Source organism: Larimichthys crocea, chromosome IX, assembly GCF_000972845.2.
Source record: "Larimichthys crocea isolate SSNF chromosome IX, L_crocea_2.0, whole genome shotgun sequence".
Lineage (NCBI taxonomy): Eukaryota > Metazoa > Chordata > Actinopteri > Sciaenidae > Larimichthys > Larimichthys crocea.
Genome location: NC_040019.1, coordinates 6527556 through 6554467, shown reverse-complemented (window position 1 = coordinate 6554467; position 26912 = coordinate 6527556). Strand labels below are relative to the sequence as shown.

Here is a 26912-nt window from a genome sequence, read left to right as displayed (position 1 = left end):
TACCATTTCCCTTTATTTAAAAGCTTTCAGTCCCCCTGGACAAACAGCTTTGAGCTCAACTGCTCTACCTCCACCCACCAACTTTAACGCCTTCATTCTGTCAACGCTCAATTTCTTTTTCTCAGTTTTTTTCCAACTACACGTGCAAAACAGCCTGAAATAGTTTGCCAATAATATTACTCAGGTTAGTGCCAAACAGATGTCAAAATCAAAACTGTCAAATACAATCAGTTTTCACCAGCTGTAATAATGCAGGTAATTTGATATTTTACTGACCCTCGCTGGGATATTGTCTCTGCACTTGAGGTCAGGGGGTCAGGATGAGTTTCAAAGCGGCGCCCCTGAGGCAGGTAGGGATTTAGTCTCTTGAAGACAAAGTAGGGCATGCCCTCCCAATGCCCTAGTGTTATATAATATAAGAATGTGTGTGTTTTTACATGTGTTTGTGAATGCACGTGTGGGTGCATGGGACACCACAACTGTCAGTTGTAGGACAAACCAACAGCACACGTATACAAAGAGTGTGTGCGTGCGTGTGGGTGAGAGAGAGAGAGAGAGAGAGAGAGAGAGAGAGAGAGAGAAACAAAGAGATTTTTTTCCACAAGAAAATGCTTTGAAGTCACAGAAAATTCAAGGAGTTTCCTGTTAACGAGGCCTGGGGTATAATGTGAACCAGGAGGGTGTGTGTGTGTGTGTGTGTGTGTGTGTGTGTGTGTGTGTGTGTGTGTGTGTGTGTGGGTGTGTGTGTGTGTGTGAGGGGAGGAGGAAAGTCTCCCCAGTCAGTCTCTTTCTCCTGGTGTGAGGCGTGAACATCACCGCAGTCTTTGCTGTCCTTTTGTCTTCCAGATTCATGTCAGATTTGTTCCACCTGTTATTGTTTATAAGGATATAGAATGCTTCCACTCTTAATGGTGTTTTAAATGTGGATTTGAAGTATGGAGATTTCTCAGCTGGGAGTTTTATGACTGACAACCGAGAGCTCTTCAAACCACTCAAATTTACTCTCAAACAGCCGGTGAATCTGTCTCGTCTGGTTCAGATGCAACGCTGCTGTCTAGGAGCAAGCAGTGGTGAACACAGCGCTCTGCAAATCTGCCAGAGGAGGATTTGTGTGCTGCTAACCTGTTCCAGCTGATCAACAAGCCAACCACTCAACCGAGACAGTGACAATGTTTAATTTCTGCAACTCACATTGGCCTCTGTTGTTGTTTGCTGCCCTGTGGAGCCTCAGCTACCCCAGTTTGCTTACCGCCTGGCCGGGCATCAGTCGGAGCAAGCCCAAGGACCATCTGGACCCTAATGTGAGGGACTGGGGAGACTATTCAGATCTCCCTCCAGGAATCGAGCAGGGCTTAGGGTTGGAAGAAGACGGAGAACATGGAGACAACAGAGGAGTTGCAGAGTCAACAACAAGTCTGGCTGCGGAGCTGGATTTCCTGGCTGACTTTGCAGGCAAGACAGATGAGCTGATCAGCTGGTGTGTCTACTTGTCTGTAAACCTACTTACAGTACCTACACCACTTCTTCCTTCCAGGTAAAAAGCGACTGTGGGTGATAACAGCCCCATCACACAATGACAACTACCTTCGTATGATGGAGAAACAACTGGAAGACATGGAGCAGGTACAGTACATTTTGCACATTTTCACTCAAAATAGTCTTCTTTCTGTCTCTTCTGTAACTTTTCTTTGTTTTTGGTGTCTGTCTCAGAAAGGGCTGAATTGCCGTCTTGCAGAAAGAGACACATTCATCATCACCATCATCCAGAACGCCATGATGGAAGGTCGAATCCAGAAAACAACTTTCCAAGGAGACGCCATAGTAGAAAGCTTGGACCCGGACACAGTTACCAAACTGCTGCACTACCTGGAGCTTACCAACCAGGTAACACGTTTCAAGCAAGACATGAACAATGACTAATATTGTCCTTTGTGCATAGCTTTGCCTGAAGTTTTTATACTACAACAATTGTTTCAGGAGCAAGGGTTCACAATGCTGGTTATGAAGAAGAACCTTCTGGTCAGTGAGCGCTTCCCTTATCCGGTCCGTGTAGAGGCGATTTTGGAGCTCATTGATCATTTCCCCATGAGGAAGCTGGAGATGATGACCAGAAAAGAAGCCAACATGAGGTTTCATTATAACATTGTCATTGAATCTAACAGATAACCCAGGATCAGAAGCTCATTTAGTTAACTTTCAAGTTAAAGTGGTGCTTTTACTGTATGTACCAAAGCAGCCACAGCCAGGAAAACTGAAAACACCTGTTTGTCACTGTTTGCTGCTAACAGTTGTAAAAATGGAGAATCAAGGCCGGGAGAGTACAGTACTTTTAAACATCAAAAAAATAGATCATGCTCCAGTTACTAAATATATCTCTTACTTAGATCAATGGTATAACCAAATTTACACATCCTGTTGCACCAATGGTCTACATCTGTGTGTCACAGGAGGGTAATTGCAGTTACCTTTTGAACTCAAGAACTCTAGCTGTAGCTGGGCCTTGAGGTCTTTGGTCACTTTGTTTCACATTACACATCATCAGCTTCATTAACATCGTCACTGTGAGCATTTTAGCATTCATCACAATACTCTACTGTGTCTTAGTTAAGCCTCACACAGCCACAAGAATGGCTGTAGACTTTTATTTTTCTAGCCTAAACTCAAGAAAACTTCTAGAAGAGCTGCTACTTTCACTCATGAGTTGTACAAAACCAGGAATCAAAATATAACTGATGGAAAGTATGGCCATGCATTATAATGTTTTTCCCTTGTTATTGTTGTTACATTTTTATTCAGGTGTAAAACCATTAAAAAGAAGGTTGTGGTGACGAGGAAAAAGATGAGGAAGAAGACTGGACCGAGCCCTCAGACGCAAGGGAATGTGACTTCTATCGTGGCATCACAGAGACAGCCTCTCCTGGACAAAAAAGCTGCCCTGAAGAGTAAGATTCAGGATATACTGAGTGGACGGAGAAGGTTTGTTATCCGTAAAGAGCCAGCGGTGGGGTCCACGAGGGGAAAGGACTTGACCAGTGGTGGTCAGGTCACTTCTAACAGACAGGAAAAGGTGCCCAGCCCTCCATCGGTGTCAAAGAGCAGTGAGGAACTGAAAAAAGACAGGTACTGCTTCATATTTTTTCAAACGTAGTAGCCATAACCCTGCTTAGGTTTTGAGTTCCCATCTGGTATGCCATGCCTCCTCATCCCCTTAACTCCACAGGGAGATATGCTTCTTTAGCACTGGATGAACATCAAAGTTATTTTTTTCGATTCTACTGCAGGACTGACTCCGCTGTGGAAGAAGGAAAGAAAAGACATAAAAACAGTGAAAACAAGAAAGAGGAGAAAGCGAAGGAGGAAACACAGGAGAAACAGAGCTCTAAGAAAAAGGGCAAAGGGAAAAAAGGGAAGAAAGGGAAAGGAAGAGGGAAAAAGTCTAACAGAGAGGCCAGTGAGAAGGATAAAGCTGCCCTGAAGGAGTTTTTGGACAGTTTGAAGGGGACAAGAAGGTTAATGGTAAGACATTTTCATGTACAGTGACATCCACATTATAAATGCACGCAAGCTGCAGCTTCCTGTCATCCGTTGAATGATGTATGTCTGCTTGTGTGTGCGTGTGTTGTCCCGGCACTAGTTGATCTCAACGCCCAGCAGTGATGCAACGCTGTACACCCAGCAGAAAGAGGAGAATGAGAAGCAGCACTGCAACCTCGCTATCAGGAAGATCACTGTTGCGACTATTGTGGGTGAAGGAAGTGACGCCATGCTCACAATACAGCACCACCAGCTCGGTAGAGTGTTTGTACACGTGTTAATGCATGATGTGTATGTGTGTGTGAATATTTGCATCTATTGCAAAACAGTTGATAAGGTTCTCTACAGGTCTTTTCCAAGTAACCTGGAAAACCTTGTACAGATATAATCTTCTTTTAAAATAGACACGACTAATGTTGGGCTGATCTAAATATAAAACAGGAACACATTGTATTCTTTTACTAAAGCGTGACCAAAGTTAAATGTGGTGCTACTGTAATTACAGAAGCAGAGGATTATTATTCCCTGCACTTCTGTTTGCTATATGCTGTGGGTACTTCTGACTTCCGTCATTCTACTGCCACGCTAAGGGTCATTGAGGTTTCGTTGCACTAAAACCACAGTAGTACTTTGAGCTACATGATAACACGCTTAGATTAGCCTGTTAGATTGCTGTATTGGAAATCAACCAAGCAAGAAATACTGTCCTTAAAGGTTTAAACATTGTTTAGACTAGAGGTGTTAATACTTTAAGTTGTAGATTAATGTATTGTGGGTGTATTAGGTGTCACTGTTATTTTGTCTGCTCACTCCAAATTGATGCACACACATTCATTTGTATATCTGTGTGTGTGTGTGTGTGTTTGTGTTTCAGAGTCAGAGCCTCCCCTCAGCGACCAATCAGATCGTTTCTCAGATTCAGGTCTGATCTCTCTGTTGAGAACAGAGCTCGGCCTGTCTTCCCCCGACCTATTTTCCATGACTGTTTCAGACTACGACATCAAGCCTGGTGTAAGACACTGTACGAAATATAAACAGTAGTTACCTTGATGTAACTCCAGTTCTGGCAGCACTGGGTATACCGGGTGACCATGAAATCTTCTTTCAGGCGTCAGAGGTGTTGCCTCGGAGGATAAACTGAGGCTGGGCTACACACATACTCATAGAACTGGAGTTACATCAAGGTTATTATATATTATATATATACATATATATCTATTTCACAGCTGAAAGCAGTTTAGTTTATAGCTGCTCAGAATGGCAAGAACAATATTCACCTCATCTGCTAAGACCTTTTCAAGCCAGTGCAAGAGTCAAACAGGAACTTTTATTTAGTGCTTTATTAAGAGATATAAAATAATGAATTGATCTCTTTTTCTCAGACCATGCCAGGAATTGTTCTAATGTAACTTTTTAACTCCTTTTCTTTGTATTGTTATTTAATTCGCTTTTATTTTCTTGCCCTTAGAGAGTCTTTGAGGCTCCTCCATCAAGTCCCGCTCTGTTAGAATACATTGACAACTTTCCCTCAAGGCGTTCAGAAAAAGAAAAGGAAAGAAGGAGTCCTCCAATCTGCTCCAAAGACAAGAAACCACCTGGACCTGAGAATTCACTGCTCAGGTAGAGCGACTACTTAATTATTAAGGCTTAAATTGATTTATTATTATAATTTCAAGGCATTTTTTTTTAAAGTAGATGGAAAGCTGGAAAAGGTTCACTGGTGTAAAAGTAAAGGTGTACATCAATGATTATTTTTGTATTCAAAATAATGGAATGACGTCCATCTGTTACATTTTATTTACTTTTCTGGAGTTACTCCTCTTTGCTTTTGTAGGACAGTGTTAGCTTATAGTATAATATTAAGTTATTTATTTATAGTCTGATGTTATTGTACAAAATATGTCTCAGCGCATCATGACCGAATGAAAGCCATGATTTACCACAACATTCAAACGTATATTATCGTTCAGGTTCATGTCTAAGAGGAGACTGCTGCTTATCTCTGCTCCCTCTGAGGACGACTACTCCTTCCAACAGCAACTCTCTGCTCTCAGTGGACAGGGGTGTCACCTGGGTCAGTAACACACCTCACTTCCATATTGAACAATGCACCATCTGTCCGCTCTGTACTTTTTGGTGCAATATGGAAATATAATAGTCTGGTTTCCCTTCTGACCTTTAGGCCAGGGAAAGATGATCTGAGCCAACACTGTCTCTGTCCTATTATTGCATAAGAACTATATTAAAAAAAAAAACATGTAAATTAATGTTACATGCTATTTGTACTCTTCTTTCTCTAGATTCTTATTCATACTATAATATGCACACCTGACACAACTGTTTCTTACTCACATTTAACCATTAAGCACTTTTGGATCTTTCCTCAGGCATTCGCCACTTTGCCATGTTGAAGCTGACTGGTACTGGAGACAAAGCATCAGGAACTGTTGAGTTATTTCCCCTAAATGGTGAGTCACTGTCATGTAGGGCGGTCCAGGTGCATGGGATGGTGATGGAAACAGGAACCTGTGCACTGATGTTAATATTTGGAGACATGTCCATTATGAAGTGTTGTTCAGTGTTCCTACTCATCTTTTTAAATCTCTTTTTACTGTAAATTGTAAAATACACTGCTGAGAATTGACCCTTTCCTTCCAGGTCGTAGTCAGAGTGAAGTTGAGCCGTTGCCCCGTGACACAGTCAACAATATGAGAGAACAGCTGAAGATCAGTAAGGACTATTTTAGCATGCTGGTTGTTGGGAAGGATGGTGATGTCAAGGCGTGGTTCCCATCACCCATGTGGTCCTTGGATAACATCTACGACCTGGTGGACTCCATGGAGCTCCGTCTTCAGGAGGAGAAGCTGCAGAAGAGACTGGGGATCTCTTGCCCTGACGACAGAGGGAGAGGAGGCAGCGAGGGGGAGCACTATCGTGGCTATGATGAAGAGGGGGCGGAGGAGACGTACTTGTATCACCGGTCAGAGGAATAATGAAAAAGAATGAAGAACGTGCAGTGAAGTGAAGAAGAGCTACGCACATGAACACATGGACTACACACAAGCACACTATTAAACAAAGACCTCATAAACTCATCTTCAGGACTCCCAGGATTCAATTTATAGATTCTAACTAGATTATGACATATCTGTTGAACACCACAATAATAAGCTGAATATTTTATGTTTGCAAGTAATACATTTGAAAAGCTATACTGGAATACTGGAATGGTTTCAGTCCAAAAAAGTCTTAATAAAAAGCTGATTAAAGCAAATAATAAACAGAAAGTCCATCCAAGGCCGAGCAGATTGTGTTTTTTGGCAGCACGTCAGTCTTTTTCACATTCACTGTGTAAAATATACAATTCCTCAGCTGAAATGTTGTAATTTAAAGTAAACAAATGTTCTCTGAGCTTAAACATCTGTTTTTAAAGAGCTGCAGCCTTGACTCACCTCAGGGTCAGTAAAGTTTTTGATGCTGGACTCATTGCATGCTTCAGGCCATTCTTTTATAGTGTTCTTTAAAAAGCTTGATTTAAACGCAAAGGTTTTTGAGTTGTTGAATAAAAAACATCACACCATCTGTGTACCCAAGAAAAGTACCACATCTTCTGTAGCCACTTTAATTTCAGTAAATGCCATACAAATAAACAAACATATAGACTTTTTTTTCATTTAAAGGTACATGTGTCTCACACAAACAATTTAGCACTTTTAAAAGCCATATTTTTAAATCATAAAAGGTATAGTATGCACCATTTCTGCTTTAAAATATCTAAAAACGAGATCTATGTTATATATTTTGAGTTGTGTACTAACACTACCCCAAATGTTTTCAACCACCTTCCAACCCAAAGAAACCCATAATTACATCCAAGGTAACGGTAAGTTTTTTTTTGTTTGTTTGTTTTATTTTTTATTTGGTCACCTGTCAATGGCGTCACATCCCCTAGTTATTCTAGTTGCTATAACTTCCAGGAAAACACAAGATACATCTCAGGGTGAGTCAGCCAACGCGACTAAATGTAAATGTGAATAAAAACTTTATTACATCACCTTGTCTGTAAACATGTTTTCTGCTCGAGTCAACTCTGATGATCCCATGCTACATGTAATGATGTAATCAAACTATATCTTTCTATCCCAGAAATTGCGTACTCTGTGTTTAACCAGTCCAGGAACAGTAAAGAGAATAGAACAATCATGATGTGGCAGCGCTGGAAATATCTGAACACAATGTTTTTGTAAAATCATCAAGATAAGAAGATATGCAAACTCAGCTCAGGGGAAATGTATCTGTGTGAAGGCTAAAGGTCTTGATTGTAAGATTTAGGGTGATCTATTGGCAGAATATAGCAGAAACTTATGCTTTTATTATGCTGACATTACTTTGTCTATGTCTACAGAGGGCGGAGGTTCAATGTCCACCATGATGAAACACCATGATTTTACAGTAGACCAAAATGGATAAACCAAACAGTGGCTTTAGATGGGGTCTTTTTAAATATGACACTTCTCCCGCACATTTGGAAGGGGCGGGTAAGGCTAGGGGTATTCAGTCAGTTGTAATATGCAACCTTGTCTTGTCAGACGCTACTTAATCATACACAATGGACCTTTAACAACAGAAACCACACATGCATAAATGTTCGTTTCGAAGTGTAGCAGCGTCTTGCACCTCTTGGGGTGTAAAAAGACTTTGTTTGTAGTCATGGAAACAGTATGTGTACATGAAATGTGTCAAAGTAAAATGCTTCAAATACCAGAGTAAGAGATTTTATTTTGTTTAATTCTACTGTAGTTTAAGCTAATGATATCAAAGAGCTTCATAGAGAGCAGAAAATTGAAAAGTTGAAGCATGAGAGTAAATAAGAATTAAGGGGTTTTGGTGAAACAGTATGTTGCTTTTAACTTTGTGTCACATTTGCATGTTGGCGTGATGTACCATCACAACCAGGCACCTTGGAGACTTCAGATTGTATCAGATGATGGTAACATACAATTCATTATGATTGTTTCTTTATGATTACATGTGGCCTTTCACCCAGCGCATTCTCGAGAATGCAACCTGCTATGAACCACAGCAGATTTACGTGGGTGAGTGTTACTTCCCGCACTCTTCTCTCACATATATTTCTGTTAATGTCTTTATTCTAGGTTTTGATGAATCAGTAAATTCAGTTGAGGTATTTTAGGTTGTATCTCCTATCAACTTGACGTCTTCTTTTTGCTTAATTTAATTTCTCATTTTTTAATTTTTTCTCCTGTTTTTATTGTGCCAAGATGACACTAGAACAACCACGACAACCACCAGGGGGGACTGCTCAGCTCTTTTTAGACCCACTGAGGTCGACCTAGTCAACTCAAGCATTTGTTGGCACCTGTTCTACTGTGGTGTGTTTCACTCTTTATTCAGGGGGATCAAAGTAGTCTGGTGTGGATGTATTTCAATGCTGATCATTGCCACCTGATTGTCTCCGGTCCACGCTGGTAGCTAAAGTGACTCATGCCCAACAGTGTCCTAAATCAGCCATGTCTAGATGCAGGACTCCAGAGTGCCAGAATATTTTCACTTCCACTTCTGGATGACATTGAACCAAAGTTGATCCTCTTAGAATCAGCAGCTGGTTGACATTTTTGTATTTTAGCAAAATATCTCTCTATGGTGAACATTTGACCTGCTAAACATCAGCATGCTGATGTTATTGTGAGCATGCTTGCATCACAATAGCTTGCATTTTAATTTTCTTGTTATGGAGTACATGTAGCCAAATTCTTTAGTGTTAAGTATAGTTGTTGCATATAATGGCAACTTTTAGTCATGTCATATTTGTTTACTAAAATCCCTCCATCATATTTAAGTGTTTAATATGGTTGCTAAGGAACAAGTCTCACCTTAGTTTGTCTGTTGATCAGCCACCGATGTGAGTGAGCATCAGGTGTTGAGCACAGAGGGGGAACTGCAGGGAGTTTGCCAGGGATAGGCAAATCAATGAGATGAAAACACGTAGATAACAAAGGCTGTGAGAGTCACGCTCACACAAAACACACATACTACCAAGAGAGGAAGTAGTCCAGCAGCAGACTGCGTACGTCACACACAAAACAGGACTATACATCCCCCGACATACAAACACACAGACTCACTCGCTCAATGCTCAGTCACACTCTCCATTCACTATCTCTTAGTACCTTTCTCTCTTCGACAGAAACAAAAACTCACACTGAGACACTGAACAAACACACACTCAACCACCTTACACACCAAACTGCTCGGACCTAGCAGAGGCACCAGGGAGTGTTGCCCTAAATATGGTGAGTACAACTTAACTGTCAACTAAATGTTAGAAAAAATGAAAAACCACTTCCTTTTGCTTTGGTAAAATCTAAAGAAAGAAAGTTGATAACTGGAATCTTTGGTATGAGCATTTTGCAAGACTTATGACTCAATATTATGTGAGTATTTCTGTATAACAGCAACCTCAAGTCATTCATCCTTGTACATATACGGTTGACGGTGAAATTAGGTTGAGCAAGTTACTTATGTTATGTCTGAATAGAGAAAATAAGCTGGTATATTTGTAAGTAAGTAAGCTGTACTTGCATTTAAGAGAACATGAACTACAAAGTCACTTTTCCTATTATAGTATTTAAGACGCGTGTAATTATTTTCTGCTCGATATATAAGGAATTTTTAGTCACATTTCTTCACAACATTGTGTAAAAAACAGGAGAAGTAACCATTAGGGTTTTTTTGTTGGGTTTTGTGTCACCTAAGATTGAGCAAGACAACTTTGGCCTCCTGTTTACATCACACTGGAAATAGAAACCATGGTTCCTCTTTGTTTTAGGCAAAAGATCTCTTCTTTCAGTTGCTGGACTTGAAATATACTTAATAACTGCATAGACAACAAGATTTTTATTTAGATTTTCAGTAACTGGGAAGCTGGCTAGGAAATACCTAACCATCCAGCAGCTGAAGTGTTTATGGCCAGCATAGCAATGCTGTGGTTTTTACTTCTGCTCATGAATTTCCACATAATAAAAATGCGCTAAAGCCATGGTTTGTATACAGAGTACACTCAGTTGCTAATTTACTACCTAGTTAAAAATTAATGTAGCCTAACACACAAACCCTGTAATAAGTCCTTCATGAAGGTTATAAGGTTGTTTTTGACAGTTTTAGGTTGCTGTTTGTTGTTCAGCTGAGTTGTGTCACAGTACTCTGAGAAATGTTTCCAGGATTTGACAGAATTTATAATTTTTCTTAAAAATTGCAACTGAAAAAACATTTAGAGAAGCAGTAATTGCAACTGTCGAACATAGAACATATTGGGTAATTTTTAGTTTACTGCGGTTAAGAAACAGAAGCACGCTAAGGGAACTTTCCTCATTTTCTTTAGCCCCGATTTCATCTTCGGCTGACTTTGTGTTATCACACTAAATTATGCCGCCTCTGCAAGATGTTACTGGCACTTTTAAGGTGACAGTCCGCCCAAAGCCCCTTTTTTTTTTTAGCACAAAATACAGAACTTCAGTTAGCTTCACTACTGTACACCAAGTATACAAGATACACAGTATACACAGTGTGTAGTGAATGCGTGATTGAAATGGTGACAGTTTCCACAGTTGAATGAAAAGTATCCATCCATTTCCTGCAACTGCTTATCCTTATCGGGGTCGTGGGGGGCTGGAGACGATCCCAGCTGGCAGTGGGAGTGTGTGGACAAGTTGCCAATTCATCAGAGGGTTAACACATAGAGACAAATAAACATTCACACTATAAAAATCTTTTGCTGACTAAATAAATTGCTTCAGTGTGTCCATATAAAGTTTAGATGCTTAAATTGAAGCAGGATGGATGTCTGGACAAGTTTGTGGAATTGTTTTTTCTACATCTGCACATGGCAGCAAAAAGATCAGAAACATTTAATTATAGTTTCGTTCAAACAACTCAAAAGACCTGGTTAACTTTCCAAAAGATCTTCGTTTGATCTTCTTTTTCAACATTTAACCAAAACCGTGATCTATGCTGTACAAGAGAACTTTCCTCTAAAACATAAACACATTCGGCCTCTAAGCCAAAAACAGGTAGCGGTGTATGAACATACGTTTTAGGAGACAGGTGTTAGAAGAAGAAGACAAGAATCTCGTATGTCACTGTTCAATTTATTATGTACAGATTTTAAAGATCACTGATGTGATATCAGGCTATACAAATCTATCTAGTTACAATAACACGCAGTATCTTCTTTCTTCTTCAACTTACCTGGCTCAGTGTCAGTGTTACTGTTTTGACAATAACGATACTGTGTCTAACACAACACCAGTGGTTTGACTTCCCATTTAGTTTCATACAGACACGCTTGTACTGTTTTCCCTCACTTTTACTGCCCTGCAGTTGGAATAGCAGTAACTGTGTGTCCTCACGCTCTTATCTCCACTTCCTGGTGTCGATGTCTCTGAGTCCAGTCAAACAAGCCTCATTAAAATAGGTGTGGCTGCTACTTGGTCACTCAGTTGTGACACTTTGTGAAACAGCTGCATGATAATGGACCAAACCTGCTATTTCGGGAACATTTTGGATGTAACTTTTGGTAAATGATGCAAATTCCCAAACATTTGACACACCTCTGGTTGCTCACAGGACAGACTCTTTTTCTCAGTGTAATACACTATAAACTGGAGAATGTGCAGTATATAAAAATAGATATAACCAATGTGTCTATGAAAAAGAGAAGCCAGCCTCTGTGGTCTGAGAAGTAACAAAGCTCTTTACCATTATCTGAAATAATGACCCATGTCATATGATTTCTCAGTGGTAAATGTTTTACTCCTGAGTTAATCTATTTTATCGTACTGGAATTTGCTTTGGAGGGCTTTTGGTTTTGGCCCTGGTTTATGCCTTACTTCCCTGTTAAAACCAACAATTAAATAATAAATAAAGGAGAGTTCAAATTGATTAGTTACTTTATTTTACTTTTTTTATGCTGACTTGAATGGCAGCTTTCGATGGTTCAAACAATTTACTGCCAATAACAGGACACAACTTGCAACTTTCTGTTCCTATGTCCTATGTTTCTCTTATTCCTCTTTAGTTTTTTCTAGCAATCTCTGTTTTGTTGTTGTAGGACTTTAACTGAAGTTATTTCCTATATTGGTTTTGCATTCTGGTCATTAACTCCTTTTCTCGTCCTCCAGTCTTTCCAGCAAAACAAAGCTGATGTAAAGGCCATCATGGCTCGCTTCCAAGCGAGTGGGGCGAGCACTGACGAGACTTCTTCCATGCCGGCTGCACGTCCCAAACCAGTCCTTCAACCCACCCTCTCCTCCGGCCCGCCTGTACAGACAAAGAAGCCTGTCTTGGAGAGCCTCTCAGGCAGCGCAATAAATGTTGCTCCCAAACCCAATTTCCTGAAAAATACAGTATCAGCTAAAAGTGACACAGAGCCCCCTGAACTAAACAAAGCCAAAGCCCTTGCAAGCAGGTTTGCAAACACACAGGATGACACCAATGCCAATAGCAAACCTTTACAGCATAAACAGCCATCAGCCTTGAAAACTTTTTCACAGCTTCCTGAAACTAAAGGCCCTGTACAGAAGCCTCCATTCAGTAAGACTCCACTCAGCTCCACCATGTCAGATGCCAAACCTGCTTTTCCTAAACCCTCTCCAGCAGTCACTTCCAAGCCCAGCTGGGTGAAAGAAGACAGCGGTGGTGGTCCAGCTGTCCCCACGCCACCCACTGCACCTCCTTTACAACAAAAACCGAGCAGCAGCGTTTTAAAGTTACGCCATCAAAATGAAGACATCACGGGAGCTAACAAGGACATTGTGAACAAACCTCTGATTAAGTCGCAGTCCAACTTCAAGTCAGCGCAGAACATGTTCAACAAGGAGAAGGACAAGACTGAGCAGTCAGATAACGATGCGACAGCGGACGGAGTCAACAAAGCGCCTCTCTCTGCTAAAAACTCTTCCGTTCCTCCCAAACCTCCAGCCACTAAAAAACCTAGCATCTATAAGCCTTCAAAGCCTTCTCCTCCTCCTCAGACCAGCAGCATTAACGATGATGCCACTTCAGGTCCAAAACGTAAACCCCTTCCCAACAGTTTAGCCTTGGGCCCTGCTCCTTCAAAACCCAACAGACCCCCCAAGGTCAACTTGGAGAACTTTAAAAGGGGCACGGAGGCCTCTGATGACGGTAAGTTGAACCCGGATTAATAGTTTTATTTAGTAATGACACCATAGATTATGATGAAGATGGAACCATCAATCCAGTGAAGGAATATTACATCAGTAATTACACAAATGAAATCCATTGTCAGTACGGTGCAATGCATTAGAAAGTTGCTTGCTTCTTCAGCTGTTGTCACAAGCACTACCAAAATAAGTTTAGCTACACAGTGAACTATTACATTCTAAACGATGTGTGATCACACTTAAACTTCAGCGAGCATTCTTCATTTAGATTCAGCAGGAAGTTCCTACTTTTACATTTGCAACGTCTTTATACTTTTTACAAAAGTATAAAGTTCAAACCAAAAATATCGCTTCATGAATTGGGAAAGGTTGGTGATTTGAAACGAAACCAATTTGAATCTAAACTGATGTGCTAAAAAACCTTATTCTTTATGTGTGTATGATATTGTGTGAAGTTTGAGGCAGATTCTGACATGTTTCATGGTCTCTATGTTTGAGGACAAATATCTAAAGTGACTTAGTACTTATATAAGAGAAAAATATATTCCTGAAAGTGTGGAAACAACATTTTGACCTTCATGTGGATCTTGCTGCAATCTTTTGAATATATAATTTGGTCTCAGGTCTCTGCTGCAAAAGTAATACTGACTTAACTACTAACTTAACTTGTGTTGCACAATTAAGGACTTGCTACAATTGCTACAAACAGCAACAGTGTGGCTGCTACAGCCAGCAAGGATCATACACGTGGCACCCACAAGCATGAACACTCCAGCTATATCTGGCATCATTTACATCATTTGTTTTCCATTTGATATGAGGTGTCATCGGTGCACTCCTCATAATCACTGTGCAACAAACACGGCACCAGAAAAGAGTCAAAGAGTCAAAGTCATTTCCTAACAACTAAACAACCAACAACATTTGAAATAATCAACACTGTCCTCAGACTAAGCCAGACGCTTGCTGTCTAGAGTTTGCAGGTCATGTTACCATGTGATAAAAACGTTACAGTCTGTGAAGAGAAGTAGGGGTTTCTCTTATTTTTTCATCTCAAGTGTATTTCCTCTCTGACTACCAGACTTTGTGATAGCATTTCAGAGGTGTGAAAAAAAAAAAAAGCTAAGTGTGGTTTCGGTGATTGCGTAGCCTGCAGTTTACTTTGGGTTATCTGACCAACGCAAACAACTAAACAACTTCTGTTTGTGCACGGCAGCATTAAAAGTGCTTTTATCTCTTTATACCCCCTGTACCCCCCAAGATATGAATCTGAATTTGAATCCTGTACATTCTGTACAAAACTAGTGTGAGTTCACAGATATGCTTAACTTAAAAGAGCTTCAGATACGAGACCAAAGTCACAGAAACACACTTGGTTCCTCTATTTCGCCCGACCAAGTTCCCTCTCCAGCCCTGCCCCACCCCTTCACCCCCCCCACAACCCCTACAGCTCTCTGGTCTGGGTTCATCACATGAGGAAGTAAATTCCAGCAAACAGGGATAGTTTCGAGTGAGAGGCTCTGTTTATAGACACATACCTTGTCTGGAGTGATTTCAGATGTGAAGCATCACAAAACAAGATTGTAAACTTTAACCACAGTTTGCAATTTTCTCAGGAGTCAGACTTTTACCTCTACAAGCCATGAATATGCATTTCTTTCTCATTATTATGCGCTCTGCTATGAGTAAGATTTATGATCTGGTTTTGTGTTTTGTGGTGCATTTCTTGTGAATGGCCTTTGGCACTTGTCGAGTATAATTAAGTACATACTTTGTGCTACAGTACAATTTTGAGGTTGTTTTGGTTTCAGAGGCACATATTCAGCTTTTTACTCCACTGGTTACTTTACAGACTGCAAGTTTACTCACAAAACAGACGATGAGCTTCTAAAATATGAAGAGGAAGATTCATTTTAATGATCCGTCAGTGGGAAAAATTCTTTTTAACTCGCCGAAGATACAACCACACACACACAAAGGGCTCGTAGACATGCAAATGTGGAGGGATGGGTTGCCATGTGGGGGCGTTCTGGGAACACCACGGCAGTGCCCGGGAGATGAACTGGCACCTCTTCAGTTACCAGTCCACGCTCCATACTTGGGCCTGGACTTGAACCACCATCCTCTTTGTCCCGAACCAAATCTGTATGGACTGAGCTACTGCCGCCTCAATAGAAGTATTGTATGTGGTGTAAATTACATTATTCAACAAGTATCTCCACATCTGCCAACTACGACTATAAAAAGCTGCTTACCCAGTAATATAAGATAAGGAGCTATTCTGCTCTGTAATGAACATTTTCCAAATAATTCCTGATAAGACTCTAAATGCAGAAGGTATTTTTACATCATCATACTGTTTGTTTGAACCTGACTTTTTTTTTTTTGCAACCAGACTAGTTTCCACTGTGGGGACTGATAAAGTTATCCATTCATCTGTTTATCTATAAATATATTACATGCGTGACACTGTCATTGAAGGGCTCTGGTAAAAAGACTGTTTTTGTTGTAGGTCCTAGCGCCTTTAAGAAACCCACTGTACCAGCTCCTCTAGCCTCTCACCCCAGTAACCTCAGCAACCACGTGCCACCGACTCCGGCTGCAGTCCCGAGTCTGCCTCCACGTCACCCCGGATCCATGTAGGCCATACATTCATACACACAATGTGATATGTGCTGTATGTTTTCTACATAAAGCTACACCAGGTAACAAGGTGACTGTGTGTTTTTTTTTTTAGGGTCCAGCAGGAGGACTTCTATGATGACGTTGATGAATTCAGCAGTGCTCCTCCACCTCTGCCACCATCTGCAGGTTCAGTAACGGTCACTATTTGATCTAATGTGATGTCTCTAATGTCTGCCATGTTGCAAGAGCTTCTTTTTTTTTAGCACCACAGAAAGCAGGGTATGTATGTTGTTTGTACTATTTTTACCAATTAGACAACACGAACAAGAGGAACTATTTTAGCAGTGTCTCGTCTGTCTTACTGATGTCTTACCTTTGAGGAGGTTATTTGGGGTATTTGTCTGTCAGTACTTTTAAAGGCAGTCTAGTTTCATTCTCACTTCATGAAAATAACACAGAAATGTTTTACAGTTACCTGAAAAATGTTTGGGTGACTCTCTGTAACTGTATCTGAAGTGTGAGTCAGATCATAATGATCAAAGTTATTCCAAAAGGATCAAATTCTCTTGTAACGTTGACTCTTTTACGTTTTTCTTCAGCTCACCCAAGTCAAAGAGGAAAGGTGAGGCATGCTGAATGCTGAATTAAATGTATATTTACATGTACAGTTGCTCAGTTAAGAACGTGTGTGTGCTCAGCAGCTCATTTTTATTCATGTCTCCTCCGGCCCAGGAGGAAGAGACTGATGATGATGGAGAGACGTATGAGGATCTTGATGAACGATGGTGAGACAATGTTCTCTTTGACCTGTTCATCCCAAAGCTCAACACACCTCACTAATTCTGTCTTATCTTTAAATTATGTTAAGATTTAAAATGATTTGTGTATGTATGGACGAGTGGAGCGCTCATGCTTGTGGTGTGTACTGTATATCTATGACCAGGGCTGAAAAGTGTTGGCAAGAACTAAATTTGTCTCTACAATGTACTCATGACTGATTTTAATAACGTGTGTTTATTAATTAATTCTGCACTTACATGTTGGTTGGAATGTGTTATGTGATGACGATGAGCTGTGTACATTTACTAACACTACCCTCTGGTGGTTATTTTGCAACACTACAAGAAGTCATTCCCTCTCACTGGCATGTACTTTCAAAGTATTAGAGATTAGTAGAGCAGGGTATTTCCTCAGTATTTTATTTTATTAAATAACTCTTTTATTGTAATTTGTGTTCTATTCTTGTTTGCGTTTCGGATTTTCAGAAAAGCCTAACTAAAAATTAATGTAAATATAGAAAATATACATTTTAAACTAGTGTACACAATCGTATTTTGTCACTCTTTCAACCTATTTGTCAAATAGTAAGAATAAGATTCGTCATCTGTCAAGCATCGGGTCCTCTGTTACCTACAGTAATAAGCTACATCTTGCAAGTGCATCTGTTTATCTGTCACATCTTTCACACTTAGGTAATTGCTCTCTTTCTTTCTTGCTCATAAAAGGGAAGCGGCTGAACAAAAACAAGAGAAGAAAGACGAGAAAGAGGAGAAAAAACGACTGGAGGCCGAGAAGAAGGAGCAGAAGGAACGTGAGAAGAAGGAACAAGATGCCAGAAAGAAATTTAAAGTGAGTGAACAAGACCGGAACTGTCAGATAAATCTGTTAACGACACACTGAAGGAATATTTTGACATTTTGAAAATCTCCTGGCTCAAGCTTCATATCTAGTGTTTTTCCTATAATATCATACTTTTTTTCCAAGACCTGTTATATCCATTATATATTATATATCCACATGTGCACACACAGCAAATATCTTGTTCTGTCCATGTTATAAGTCAATCTGATCTTTTTTTTTTCTGTGTGTGTTTGCATATGTGTTTGTACATGGCTGTGTGTATTAGTTGGTTGGCTCCCTGGAAGTCATCCACCAAGGGAAGGCCCGTGTGGATTGCAAAGGCGGTAAGACTGACCTTGCTCTGAAGCAGGGAGAACCTCTGGACATCATCCGTGTCCAAGGCAATCCAGAGGGAAAATGGTTGGGACGGACGCAGGACGGATCCAGTGAGTTCATACAATTCTTCTATTTTTTTTTTTCCATGATGTCCCTCCAATCCCATGTGTAAACTCGGGATAAGCCTTTAAATTAGCGCATCGCTCAACCCAATTATCACTTTTAGTTTTGACCTACTCCCATTTTTTTCTCTTGAATTATATACGAGCTTTGATCATGCAATGAATTATACCCAGGATCCTAATCAGACACAATAAATAAAATGTATTAATTCACTTTGCCTTTTTTTCCCAACAGTTGGTTATGTGAAAACTACTTCAGTGGAAATTGACTTTAACACTCTGAAGAAACGTAAAGCAACCCAACAGACATATGACCCTGAGGTATACGATGACATTGATGTGGCCCCGTCTGATAACAGGTACCACGAACATTGAATTATATATTTTAAATACACATCAGTCAGTCAGTACGTCGCACAGATGAGCTTTTACAAAGTGTTGCAGTTACTATATACTGCAGTGTATTCAGTGTTTTGTTCCAGGTTTAATCCAGAATCTCACAGAATTAGTTTGTCATTCTGGGAACTATGTTAATTATCTTTCTTGCAAAGAGTTAGATGATCAGACTGATAGATTCAATATAAAGCCACAGTCAGCTATCTTTTCTTACCACAAAGACTAGAAACAAAACTCTGTCCAAAGGTAAAAAACTTGTGTAACACTTGTTAGGTTTATAGTGAGAAATGAAAGTTCACTAAATTCTTTAATGTTGATGTCATATGTTTTTCTCTCTACAGTGGGAAGAAAGGAGGTATGCCCTAAAATCCTTTAATTTTTAATTTATTCATTACAGTCGGTTACAATCTATGCAGTCAGTTAATGTTAAGGCTGTTTTACTGAGAAAAAATGTGCCACTAATTACATATTCACTTTTGTTCTGCAGTTGTCCTACCTCCGTTGCCCGGAGGAGAAGGAGGAGAAATATATGACGATGTTCTTGATCCAAACTTGGACGTCAGGTGGGAATTGATCTATTATTAACAACAAAAGGGTAAAGGCGGAATGAGTGTTTCAGTACATTCAAATATCAGATGTTAAATAGAGATGGATACACGGCAAAGATTTAAAAAATGAAACAGAAAAAGAAATGCAGGTTTTTTTCTTCCTTGGTTGGCTCTCTAGTATGTCGGACATCAAGTCTTCTCTTATGAAGAATGGTAGCTTCCTGCGGATCTTTGACCGGAGCAGACGTCTTGCCAGCACTAAAGAGTAAAATATACTCAGTAGTAAGACCGATGACAGATCTACTGTCCACTGCCTCTCCCCTTTTAATGACTAAACAGTTCTTCTCCTATGAAGCTGTCTTTGAACGTTGATTTTCTCCCCAGATCAGCTCGATCAACTACTTTGCGTCTTACTGAATAACACTGAAGGATGTTCGTTTGCAAACTGAAATCAAAATGTTCTTCCTGTGATTAAAATCAGTGCTGCTGATTGTCTGTGATTTTACTAATCTCCTCAACGCATATATGACTGTTGACGTCAGAAAAATCATCCACTAACGCAGTCAAAAGCATGTTTTAACAAATAATTCAAATACCATATTGTAATTCATTAACTTGGGCTGCTTCGAATCATATTAACATGAAACTGTGATGATTTCAATTATGTAACATTTGAATATTTTTTCTTCTGTTGACAGAGTGCCTCCACCCAGCCAGTTTACCGCAGACGGGAATTCAGGTATCACTCACTGTCATGATACTACCATGTTTTGCGATTAAGCGCCCACATTTTAGAATGTAATCTCACTGTGGTAAATATGGACAGCTTTACATGGTTTTGCCATGATTATATTACTTATGATCGAAAACTAGTGAGTCAACAACTTTGCTAACAGCCAAATATCAAGCAGATGCAACAACACGAGACATAGCAGCCAGCTAATATTACCCTTTACCCTCGTACGGCAGCTTCTTAGCTTCCTCTGCCATTATTTCCATAGAGGCTGTTGAGTCTGGTTACAGTTCCTGCTTGCGCAGTTCAGGTTCTGGCACCTGAACTGGGCCTAAAAACCTCCTCCACCCAGTGGTCTAAAACACCTCTGGTACAAACACTAACCCTCCTCCCACGCCAACCCAGCTAACAAACTGAGCTAACATTACCTAACAGCCACTACAGTTGGCTATAGGAAAACATATTCTAAAAAGGTACACCTTCCCTTATGCAACTGGCCTTTGGCCATTTATTTACCCTAAAACAGAGGTCCCTGGTCTATGTAACAAGTGTTTCCTCTGAGTATGTGCTAATGTCAGGTGTTAAAAATCAGACTTCTTCCACATGTTATCACAGATCAGCCAGCAGCGACTGATGAGGAGATATACGATGATGTTGACTCGCAAAACGTGCCTCCACCTCCTTCCCTCAGCAGGTACAAATTTAGAGCCATAATTTCTATTTTTCTTATGTGTATTTTCAAAACTTGGTTGATGAAAAATGTTAACATGAAACATTTTACTCTAATTTTGCTCTCCAGCCTTTTAACCCTGAAAAAGAAGAATGACGAGGACTCGAAGAAGCAGAAGAAGTTCGAGAAAGAGGAGAAGGAATTCAGGAAAAAGTTTAAAGTCTGTCTCTCCATTATGTTTTTTAAGCATATTTATCAACGCAGTCCTCTTACTATCTGCAGAAAAACTTCTGTACAAATTACCTGTTGCTTGCTAATTTGAATATAGTAATACTTGAACATTAATAAATCCAAATTCAGTAGAATATTATTATATAATATAATGTATAGTAATCATCCTAGGCAATATGTAACTTATTAAATGTCCTAAACCCTACATGACAAACTAACATGCAATGAATAACATGAAATTAAATTCATATACTCATATATTCATATTCAATATATTCATAGTCATAAACTCAATAATAATGATCCAATTTTCAATCTCTTTCAGTATGAAGGGGAGATACAGGTGCTGTACCAGGTGGACATCATCCCGACACTTAATAATAAGAAGTGGAGTGGGAAAGAGCTTCCAGTGAAAGCGGGAGAAAAACTTGACGTCATTGTTAAAGCCGCGGATAACAAACTGATCTGTCGGAATGAGGAGGGCAAGTGTGAGTATCAGCTGCTTTTTATTTTGAATTTAATTATTCAGTAGATGTATTTCAATTTTAATTCATACATCTGTCTGTCTGTCTGTATTTTACAGTTGGTTATGTTTCGACCAGTCACATCGTTACGGAGTAAGCACCACGAACATTCTCACACACACACACACACACACACACACACACACACACACATAAAGTAAAAAAGAAAGACTGACAACAACAACAATAATGATAATAATAATAATAATATACTGTCTTTACTGATCGTTTTGTTTTTGTTTACAGCGATGGTGATATCTATGATGATATTGGAGATGGTATGACAATATTTAATTTCATATTTCACTGTATATATTAACATATTAACAGAGTGGCCTTTAATCACCATTCAAATTCATTTCAGTTCAATTCATTTTTAATCAATATTATATTTTCATTTCAGATTGCATCTACGACAACGATTAAGAAACATCCTGCACAGGGTTTTATTGTTTTACACGGATATCAGTCTTGTTATTTATTATGTTTGTCGATGGTATGCACTGGGAAATGCTTTTGGTCGACCTGATAATCAGATTGTCATTTAATTTCCACTTCATTACTTATTCATCACAACCTGAAATCGCTGAATAAATTGGATATGTGAGCGATGATTTGGAGATTTGGATTTCTCAGGCTAGATTTAATTCCTTTGAACAATGTCGTCCTTTTAAATTTTGATTCTTCAAAAAAACAACAAAATTATTTCATGTTTTCTTGCAACATCTCAGCAACATGGGAAACATTTGTTAGAACAACAGTATTTGCATATGTTTGTTTTTCTTCTTTTGGACCACCTTTAGACCTTTACACAGCTCTGCACTGTGTTTACGTGTAAGTTTCTACTGTAATGCAATTGTATAAGAATGGCTACAAGTTTAAATGAAAGTTGTAAACATTACTTGTTTTTGTGGTTTTAATTATTGTCCGTGATACTGTCTGAGAGAACTCTGGTGTCTAAAGTTTCAACATGTAGACTAAACAAATGTTTTAGTGTCTGTACAAACTATTATGAAATACAATTTTGGAGAAAAAAAAAAAGAGTGATCTTTTGTTTGCACACCTTAGTTTTTTTTGTTTTGTTAAAATGAGCATAAGCATATCTCACAGTAACAGCAACAAAGAACTGTAACTTCTCAATCATGACTTCCTCCGTGCAGAGACTGGAGATAAGAACTAAGAACAATATTTAGCTACACTAATGTTACTAGTTTTAGACTTGAAACAGCTGATTAATTAATCTTAACAAATTAAATAAACAACAAATACACAAGCCAGGATTTATGTCAGGTAATGTTAAATGACTTGACCACAGACATTCAGCTTACTCTGCAGCAACTTTAGTGACAATGTGCAAAAAAAACAACTAACTAACTAGCTAACATGACTTGTTGCTGTTCACACTAACATGGTATTTGTCGTGGTGTCATTGGATTGTTCCAGAATCGCTTACCCCACCTTTAATAGTGACTATTTTCTGCTTTTCCATGTGTGACGCCATCACATAATATCAAAGACTTGACACTTACTTGGTCTTACTTTTGTCCTACGCACCTTCTGACACAGGTGAAAGTCCTCAGTCATCAGTTCTCCCAGATAAGCAGGAATCCATCCAGCAGTCCAACAGTACCAAAACCTCACACCACAAAAAACATTTTTTTCTTGACTGCTGGGAGCCTCATCAACAAGGTTCGGGGCTCCCTCTGTCACTGACTCTCACAATCCACCCTAGACCCTACATGTTACATGAGTGAATGGTCTATTGACTATGCGTTACATTAACACTTAACACTTTTCTTGGATTACTATGTTTTGATAAATATCATTTAAATTGACAACAGTCAATGCCTTTCCTTTATTTTTTATTACTATGCTTAAGTTTTTATAGGAGTTTCTATCTGCTTAGTGTAGCAGAGCGGTTAGTGCATTCATTGGGTGGTTTCAAAGAGTCTGTAAAGGCAATGCCAGTTGGCTACAGCAATTTATTGATATTAGAAAGTGTAATTTTTTTTACTTTTGAATCCTTCAGTAAAAAGGATGTATTGAATAATTTGAATAATTTAAGTGATATATGTCTACACATAAATCAGTCAAACCAGCACTACATGTGTCTAAATTATTAAGGTATAAGTTATAAAACAAAGAGTCGTTTGAGAGAGCCGACTCTTCCTGGCTACAGAAATTTATTGATATTAGAAAATGTCATTTTTACTTTTGAATCCTTCAGTGAGAAGAATGTAGTGAATAATTTAAGTGATATATGTCTACACATAAATCAGTCAAACCAGCAGTAAATTTGTCAAAATTATAAGTGATAAAACAAAGAGTCGTTTGAGAGCCGACTCTTTTTGGTGAGTTAAATAATCCCGCTCACTAAAAACAACCGAACTTCCCATCACTGGTGCGTTCACTGCACTCTTGTGCTGCGTTCACTGTCCTCTCATGCGGAGAAAAAAAAAACTCTTTCCGCCCAAACCGGACGTCACTTCATCGCTTCACAATGGTTCCTCCGGTCGCAGTGTCGCCGCTCATCAAGGTAATAACTCAGATTATTTGTCCAGACGGTTACAGTTGTTATTTTGTCAGTTTAATATGAATAAATAAATTAAAAAACCGCAGCCTCGAGACGTGCATCCGTCGACGAGCACGCCGTCAGTCACTGCAGGGTCGTGTGAGCTAACGTCTGCTAGCAGTGACATTGAGAGTACAGGTGAACCTTTCTCCGCTTAAACACCTGAAGTGAAGTCTGCAGCAGCTTCCACGTCTGCCTCATGCTACAGTCGTGTTTATTACTGCGAGCTGCAGAGCTGCGATGATAATAAATGTGTCATTTTAGTCAGCAGACAGGTCTTTAGCAGGAGGGTCAATGTCATTCATCAAGTGTCGCAGTGGACTCATTTTGCTGACATGTTGTTTAAAGGCTGTTTCTCTCGTTTTAAATGTTTGAATCACGTGTTTCAGACGGCCAGGTGGTCTGCCCTGCTACTCGGCGTCTTCTATGGCAAGCAGAGGTTTGGTAAGTTCATGTCTGCGCATGCGCAGTTCATGTACGGCGTGTACCTGTCAATGTCCAAATTTCAAGGGCAGCAGTGTGTGTGTGTATATATATTTTTTTTCTTCTTCTTCTCACTGCATTCACTCTGCTTACATTTAAAGTAAAGCAGGCCTGAAGTGAATAACATTTCAGATGGCTGAAGTCCATTTAGCTGCTGAATCTTTGAAGAAAAACCCTTGAATAAGGAAGACTGGATATATAGATAGATACAGGGGCGCCGCCAGGAATATTGGGCCCCCATGACAAATAAAATCAAATTGGGCCCCCTCTGCGCAGCTCTTGTCACCACATCTCTAGGACCTAACTATCCCATCAAAAGCTTTACATAACTCTAATCAAAGGGTGGCAACTGTTTTTGTGTCTTGTAGTTCAATACTAGTACTAGCACAATATTTACTGCTGGTGATTTGTCTGCATACACTATGCAGTGCAGTTCACTATTTGATGCAAGAATAAAAGCCATAAAAATGTGCCCCTGTCAGTTGTGGGCCCTTGGATTTGTCCTAACTTTCCCCCCTAAACGCTGCCCATGGATGGATGGATAGATAGATAGATTTTCTGATCAGTAATAAACATTATATTTTATATCCACATGGTACTCCCCTAGCCTGTCTCTCCTGTCCTTGTACTACTAATTTATAATTATCTCTCCCTGCCAGCCTCAGTAAATCAGAGGCCAATATAAGGGAAGTGCACAAGACACACACACACTATCTATATGAGTTAAAACATCTGCACCCCAGTATAATCCTAATTTTTAGAACAGCTGCTTCACTGGACCTTACAGGGACACTTAGAAAACCTGTGCACTTTCTTCTTTGCCAAAACAAAATGTCTGCTGGGTAAAGGCCTGTTATAAAACTGAAGTAATGCAACACACTACAATGAGACCTGCCTACAACTTCTTTAGTATTATTATTATTATTATTATTATTATTATTATTATTAATACTGTTGACGTGTTCAACTCAGGGTACTTCACAAAACAGTAGCCGGGCTTGAACATTAAATTTTAACATCTGACCCCCTGTAAACTGCAGAACCTGTTTATTTTGGGCATCTGACCCCCTGTAAACTGCAGAACCTGTTTATTTTGGGTTGATGGTGTGGTCTAGAAATTATGCGTATGTTGCACAAACTATAGATTTAGGCTCTGCTGCATGTTTGAAAAATCCTCATTTAAGTTTTTAATGCCCAATAAACATTAGACAAGTCCTTATCAGTAGCTCACAGCCCTACTGGACCTCTTGATTGTCATTAGGATTATTTTGTGCACTGCATGAAGGTAAAATAAAATTGTTAAGTGAAGTAATGCCTCGTTCTTCAGAGTACCTAAAGCCCATTGCTGAAGAGGAGAGGAAGGTCGAGGAAGCAGAGAAAAAGGCCAGAGAGGAGCAGGAGCGCATCTACAAACAACTGTCTGAAGGTAACACAGCCTCACTTTAATTCTGTGTCACACAATCACAGCTTTTATTGTTGTTAATTCTAATGAGCCAAAGTACGTTTCCACATTATGTCAGCAAAAGTCTCATTTCCTTTTTCTTCTGTCTCCTCTGCAGCAAATTCTGACACCATCCTGAAATGAACGATCTGGACCTGAGTCGTTAAACACAATAAAAACATTATTTTCCATGTAATAATCAAAGTGTTTTTTTTGTTTTTTTTTAAAGACTATTTTCAAGCTTTATTTTGATAGACAGCTGAGGAGTGATGGGAATGTGGGGAAAGAGCCACAGGTCGGATTCGAACCTTGGGCTTTCGCAGCAAGGACTGAGCCTTCGCACAACACCGCCCCAGTGTTTTTGGTGTTTTGTTGTGGATGTTTAACTTATACTAGTTCTAGTTTGTTAGATGTGCAAAGGCAGAACACACAGTAGTACACACATTTTGTGACGTGACTGTGTCGTGTACCCGTCCTTCAGTAGGAGATGAGCATGGTTGTAATCCCTGCCTAGTTTAGCAGCAATCCCAGGATTGGGGTCAGGGACCAGTGGTAGAAAGTGCAGTGTGGACAGAAGTGTTCCCTCAATACTCTTGTGTGTTGTGCAATATTATAGCCTTGATTATGAACCAGATTGCTAGTGTCATTGTGTAGTACATGCTATTACATTATATTTGTTATGGCTTAGTGGTTGCCGATAAGGTTTTAGCACATTTCAGGTTGTGACTCACACACAAAATGTGATGTGTTTTGTTTTTAGTTCCAAGTTATGATAATGATACATCATTAACAGTCTATTCCCTGGAGTAGTGAGTGTGTTTAGTGAACAGTGAGTATCAATTATCACAAAGTAGACAATTAATTCACTCAGATGC

The 26912-nt window shown here is 39.5% G+C and overlaps 2 protein-coding genes and 1 long non-coding RNA gene across 4 annotated transcripts; all 3 read left to right on the top strand.

Annotated features, from left to right (window-relative positions):
* The first annotated feature begins 808 nt into the window (after positions 1-808).
* Positions 809-7292, top strand: ccdc80l2 (coiled-coil domain containing 80 like 2). Its single transcript, XM_010737095.3, has 12 exons — positions 809-1452; positions 1535-1623; positions 1711-1884; positions 1978-2129; positions 2797-3120; positions 3282-3516; positions 3635-3791; positions 4409-4545; positions 5003-5154; positions 5505-5608; positions 5922-6002; positions 6193-7292. The coding sequence occupies exons 1-12, from the start codon at positions 1170-1172 to the stop codon at positions 6525-6527; spliced, it is 2223 nt and encodes a 740-aa protein (XP_010735397.3). The 5' UTR covers positions 809-1169; the 3' UTR covers positions 6528-7292.
* Positions 7293-9602: 2310 nt separating this feature from the next.
* Positions 9603-22582, top strand: fyb1b (FYN binding protein 1 b). 2 transcript variants are annotated; one of them, XM_010736613.3, is made up of 19 exons: positions 9603-9848; positions 12735-13737; positions 16249-16375; positions 16474-16547; positions 16961-16983; positions 17094-17146; positions 17867-17990; positions 18268-18427; positions 18675-18798; positions 19177-19190; positions 19323-19398; positions 19562-19648; positions 20082-20122; positions 20732-20810; positions 20916-21006; positions 21343-21505; positions 21601-21634; positions 21788-21819; positions 21945-22582. In XM_010736613.3, exons 1-19 carry the CDS (start codon positions 9846-9848, stop codon positions 21965-21967), a joined length of 2331 nt encoding a protein of 776 aa, XP_010734915.3. In that variant the 5' UTR covers positions 9603-9845; the 3' UTR covers positions 21968-22582. The 2 variants fall into 2 exon arrangements, with proteins under 2 accessions (XP_010734915.3, XP_010734906.3); XM_010736604.3 differs by lacking the exon at positions 19562-19648.
* A 1363-nt stretch (positions 22583-23945) lies between these two features.
* LOC104923506 (uncharacterized) lies at positions 23946-26233 on the top strand. Its single transcript, XR_002042025.2, has 4 exons — positions 23946-24077; positions 24503-24557; positions 25924-26022; positions 26156-26233. It is a non-coding gene; the product is annotated as an uncharacterized LOC104923506 (long non-coding RNA).
* Positions 26234-26912: the final 679 nt, after the last annotated feature.

What these genes read in the sequence shown, in the direction of transcription:
- ccdc80l2 (XM_010737095.3), top strand. Translation starts at nt 1,170, where the DNA reads ATGTTTAATTTCTGCAACTCACATTGGCCTCTGTTGTTGTTTGCTGCC. An exon ending in AGAAAAGAAGCCAACATGAG is followed by an intron (nt 2,130 to 2,796) that starts GTTTCATTATAA and finishes ATTTTTATTCAG; the next exon opens with GTGTAAAACCATTAAAAAGA. An exon ending in TGAGTTATTTCCCCTAAATG is followed by an intron (nt 6,003 to 6,192) that starts GTGAGTCACTGT and finishes CTTTCCTTCCAG; the next exon opens with GTCGTAGTCAGAGTGAAGTT.
- fyb1b (XM_010736613.3), top strand. An exon ending in ATGCCAGAAAGAAATTTAAA is followed by an intron (nt 17,991 to 18,267) that starts GTGAGTGAACAA and finishes TGTGTGTATTAG; the next exon opens with TTGGTTGGCTCCCTGGAAGT. An exon ending in CGTCTTGCCAGCACTAAAGA is followed by an intron (nt 19,649 to 20,081) that starts GTAAAATATACT and finishes TTCTGTTGACAG; the next exon opens with AGTGCCTCCACCCAGCCAGT.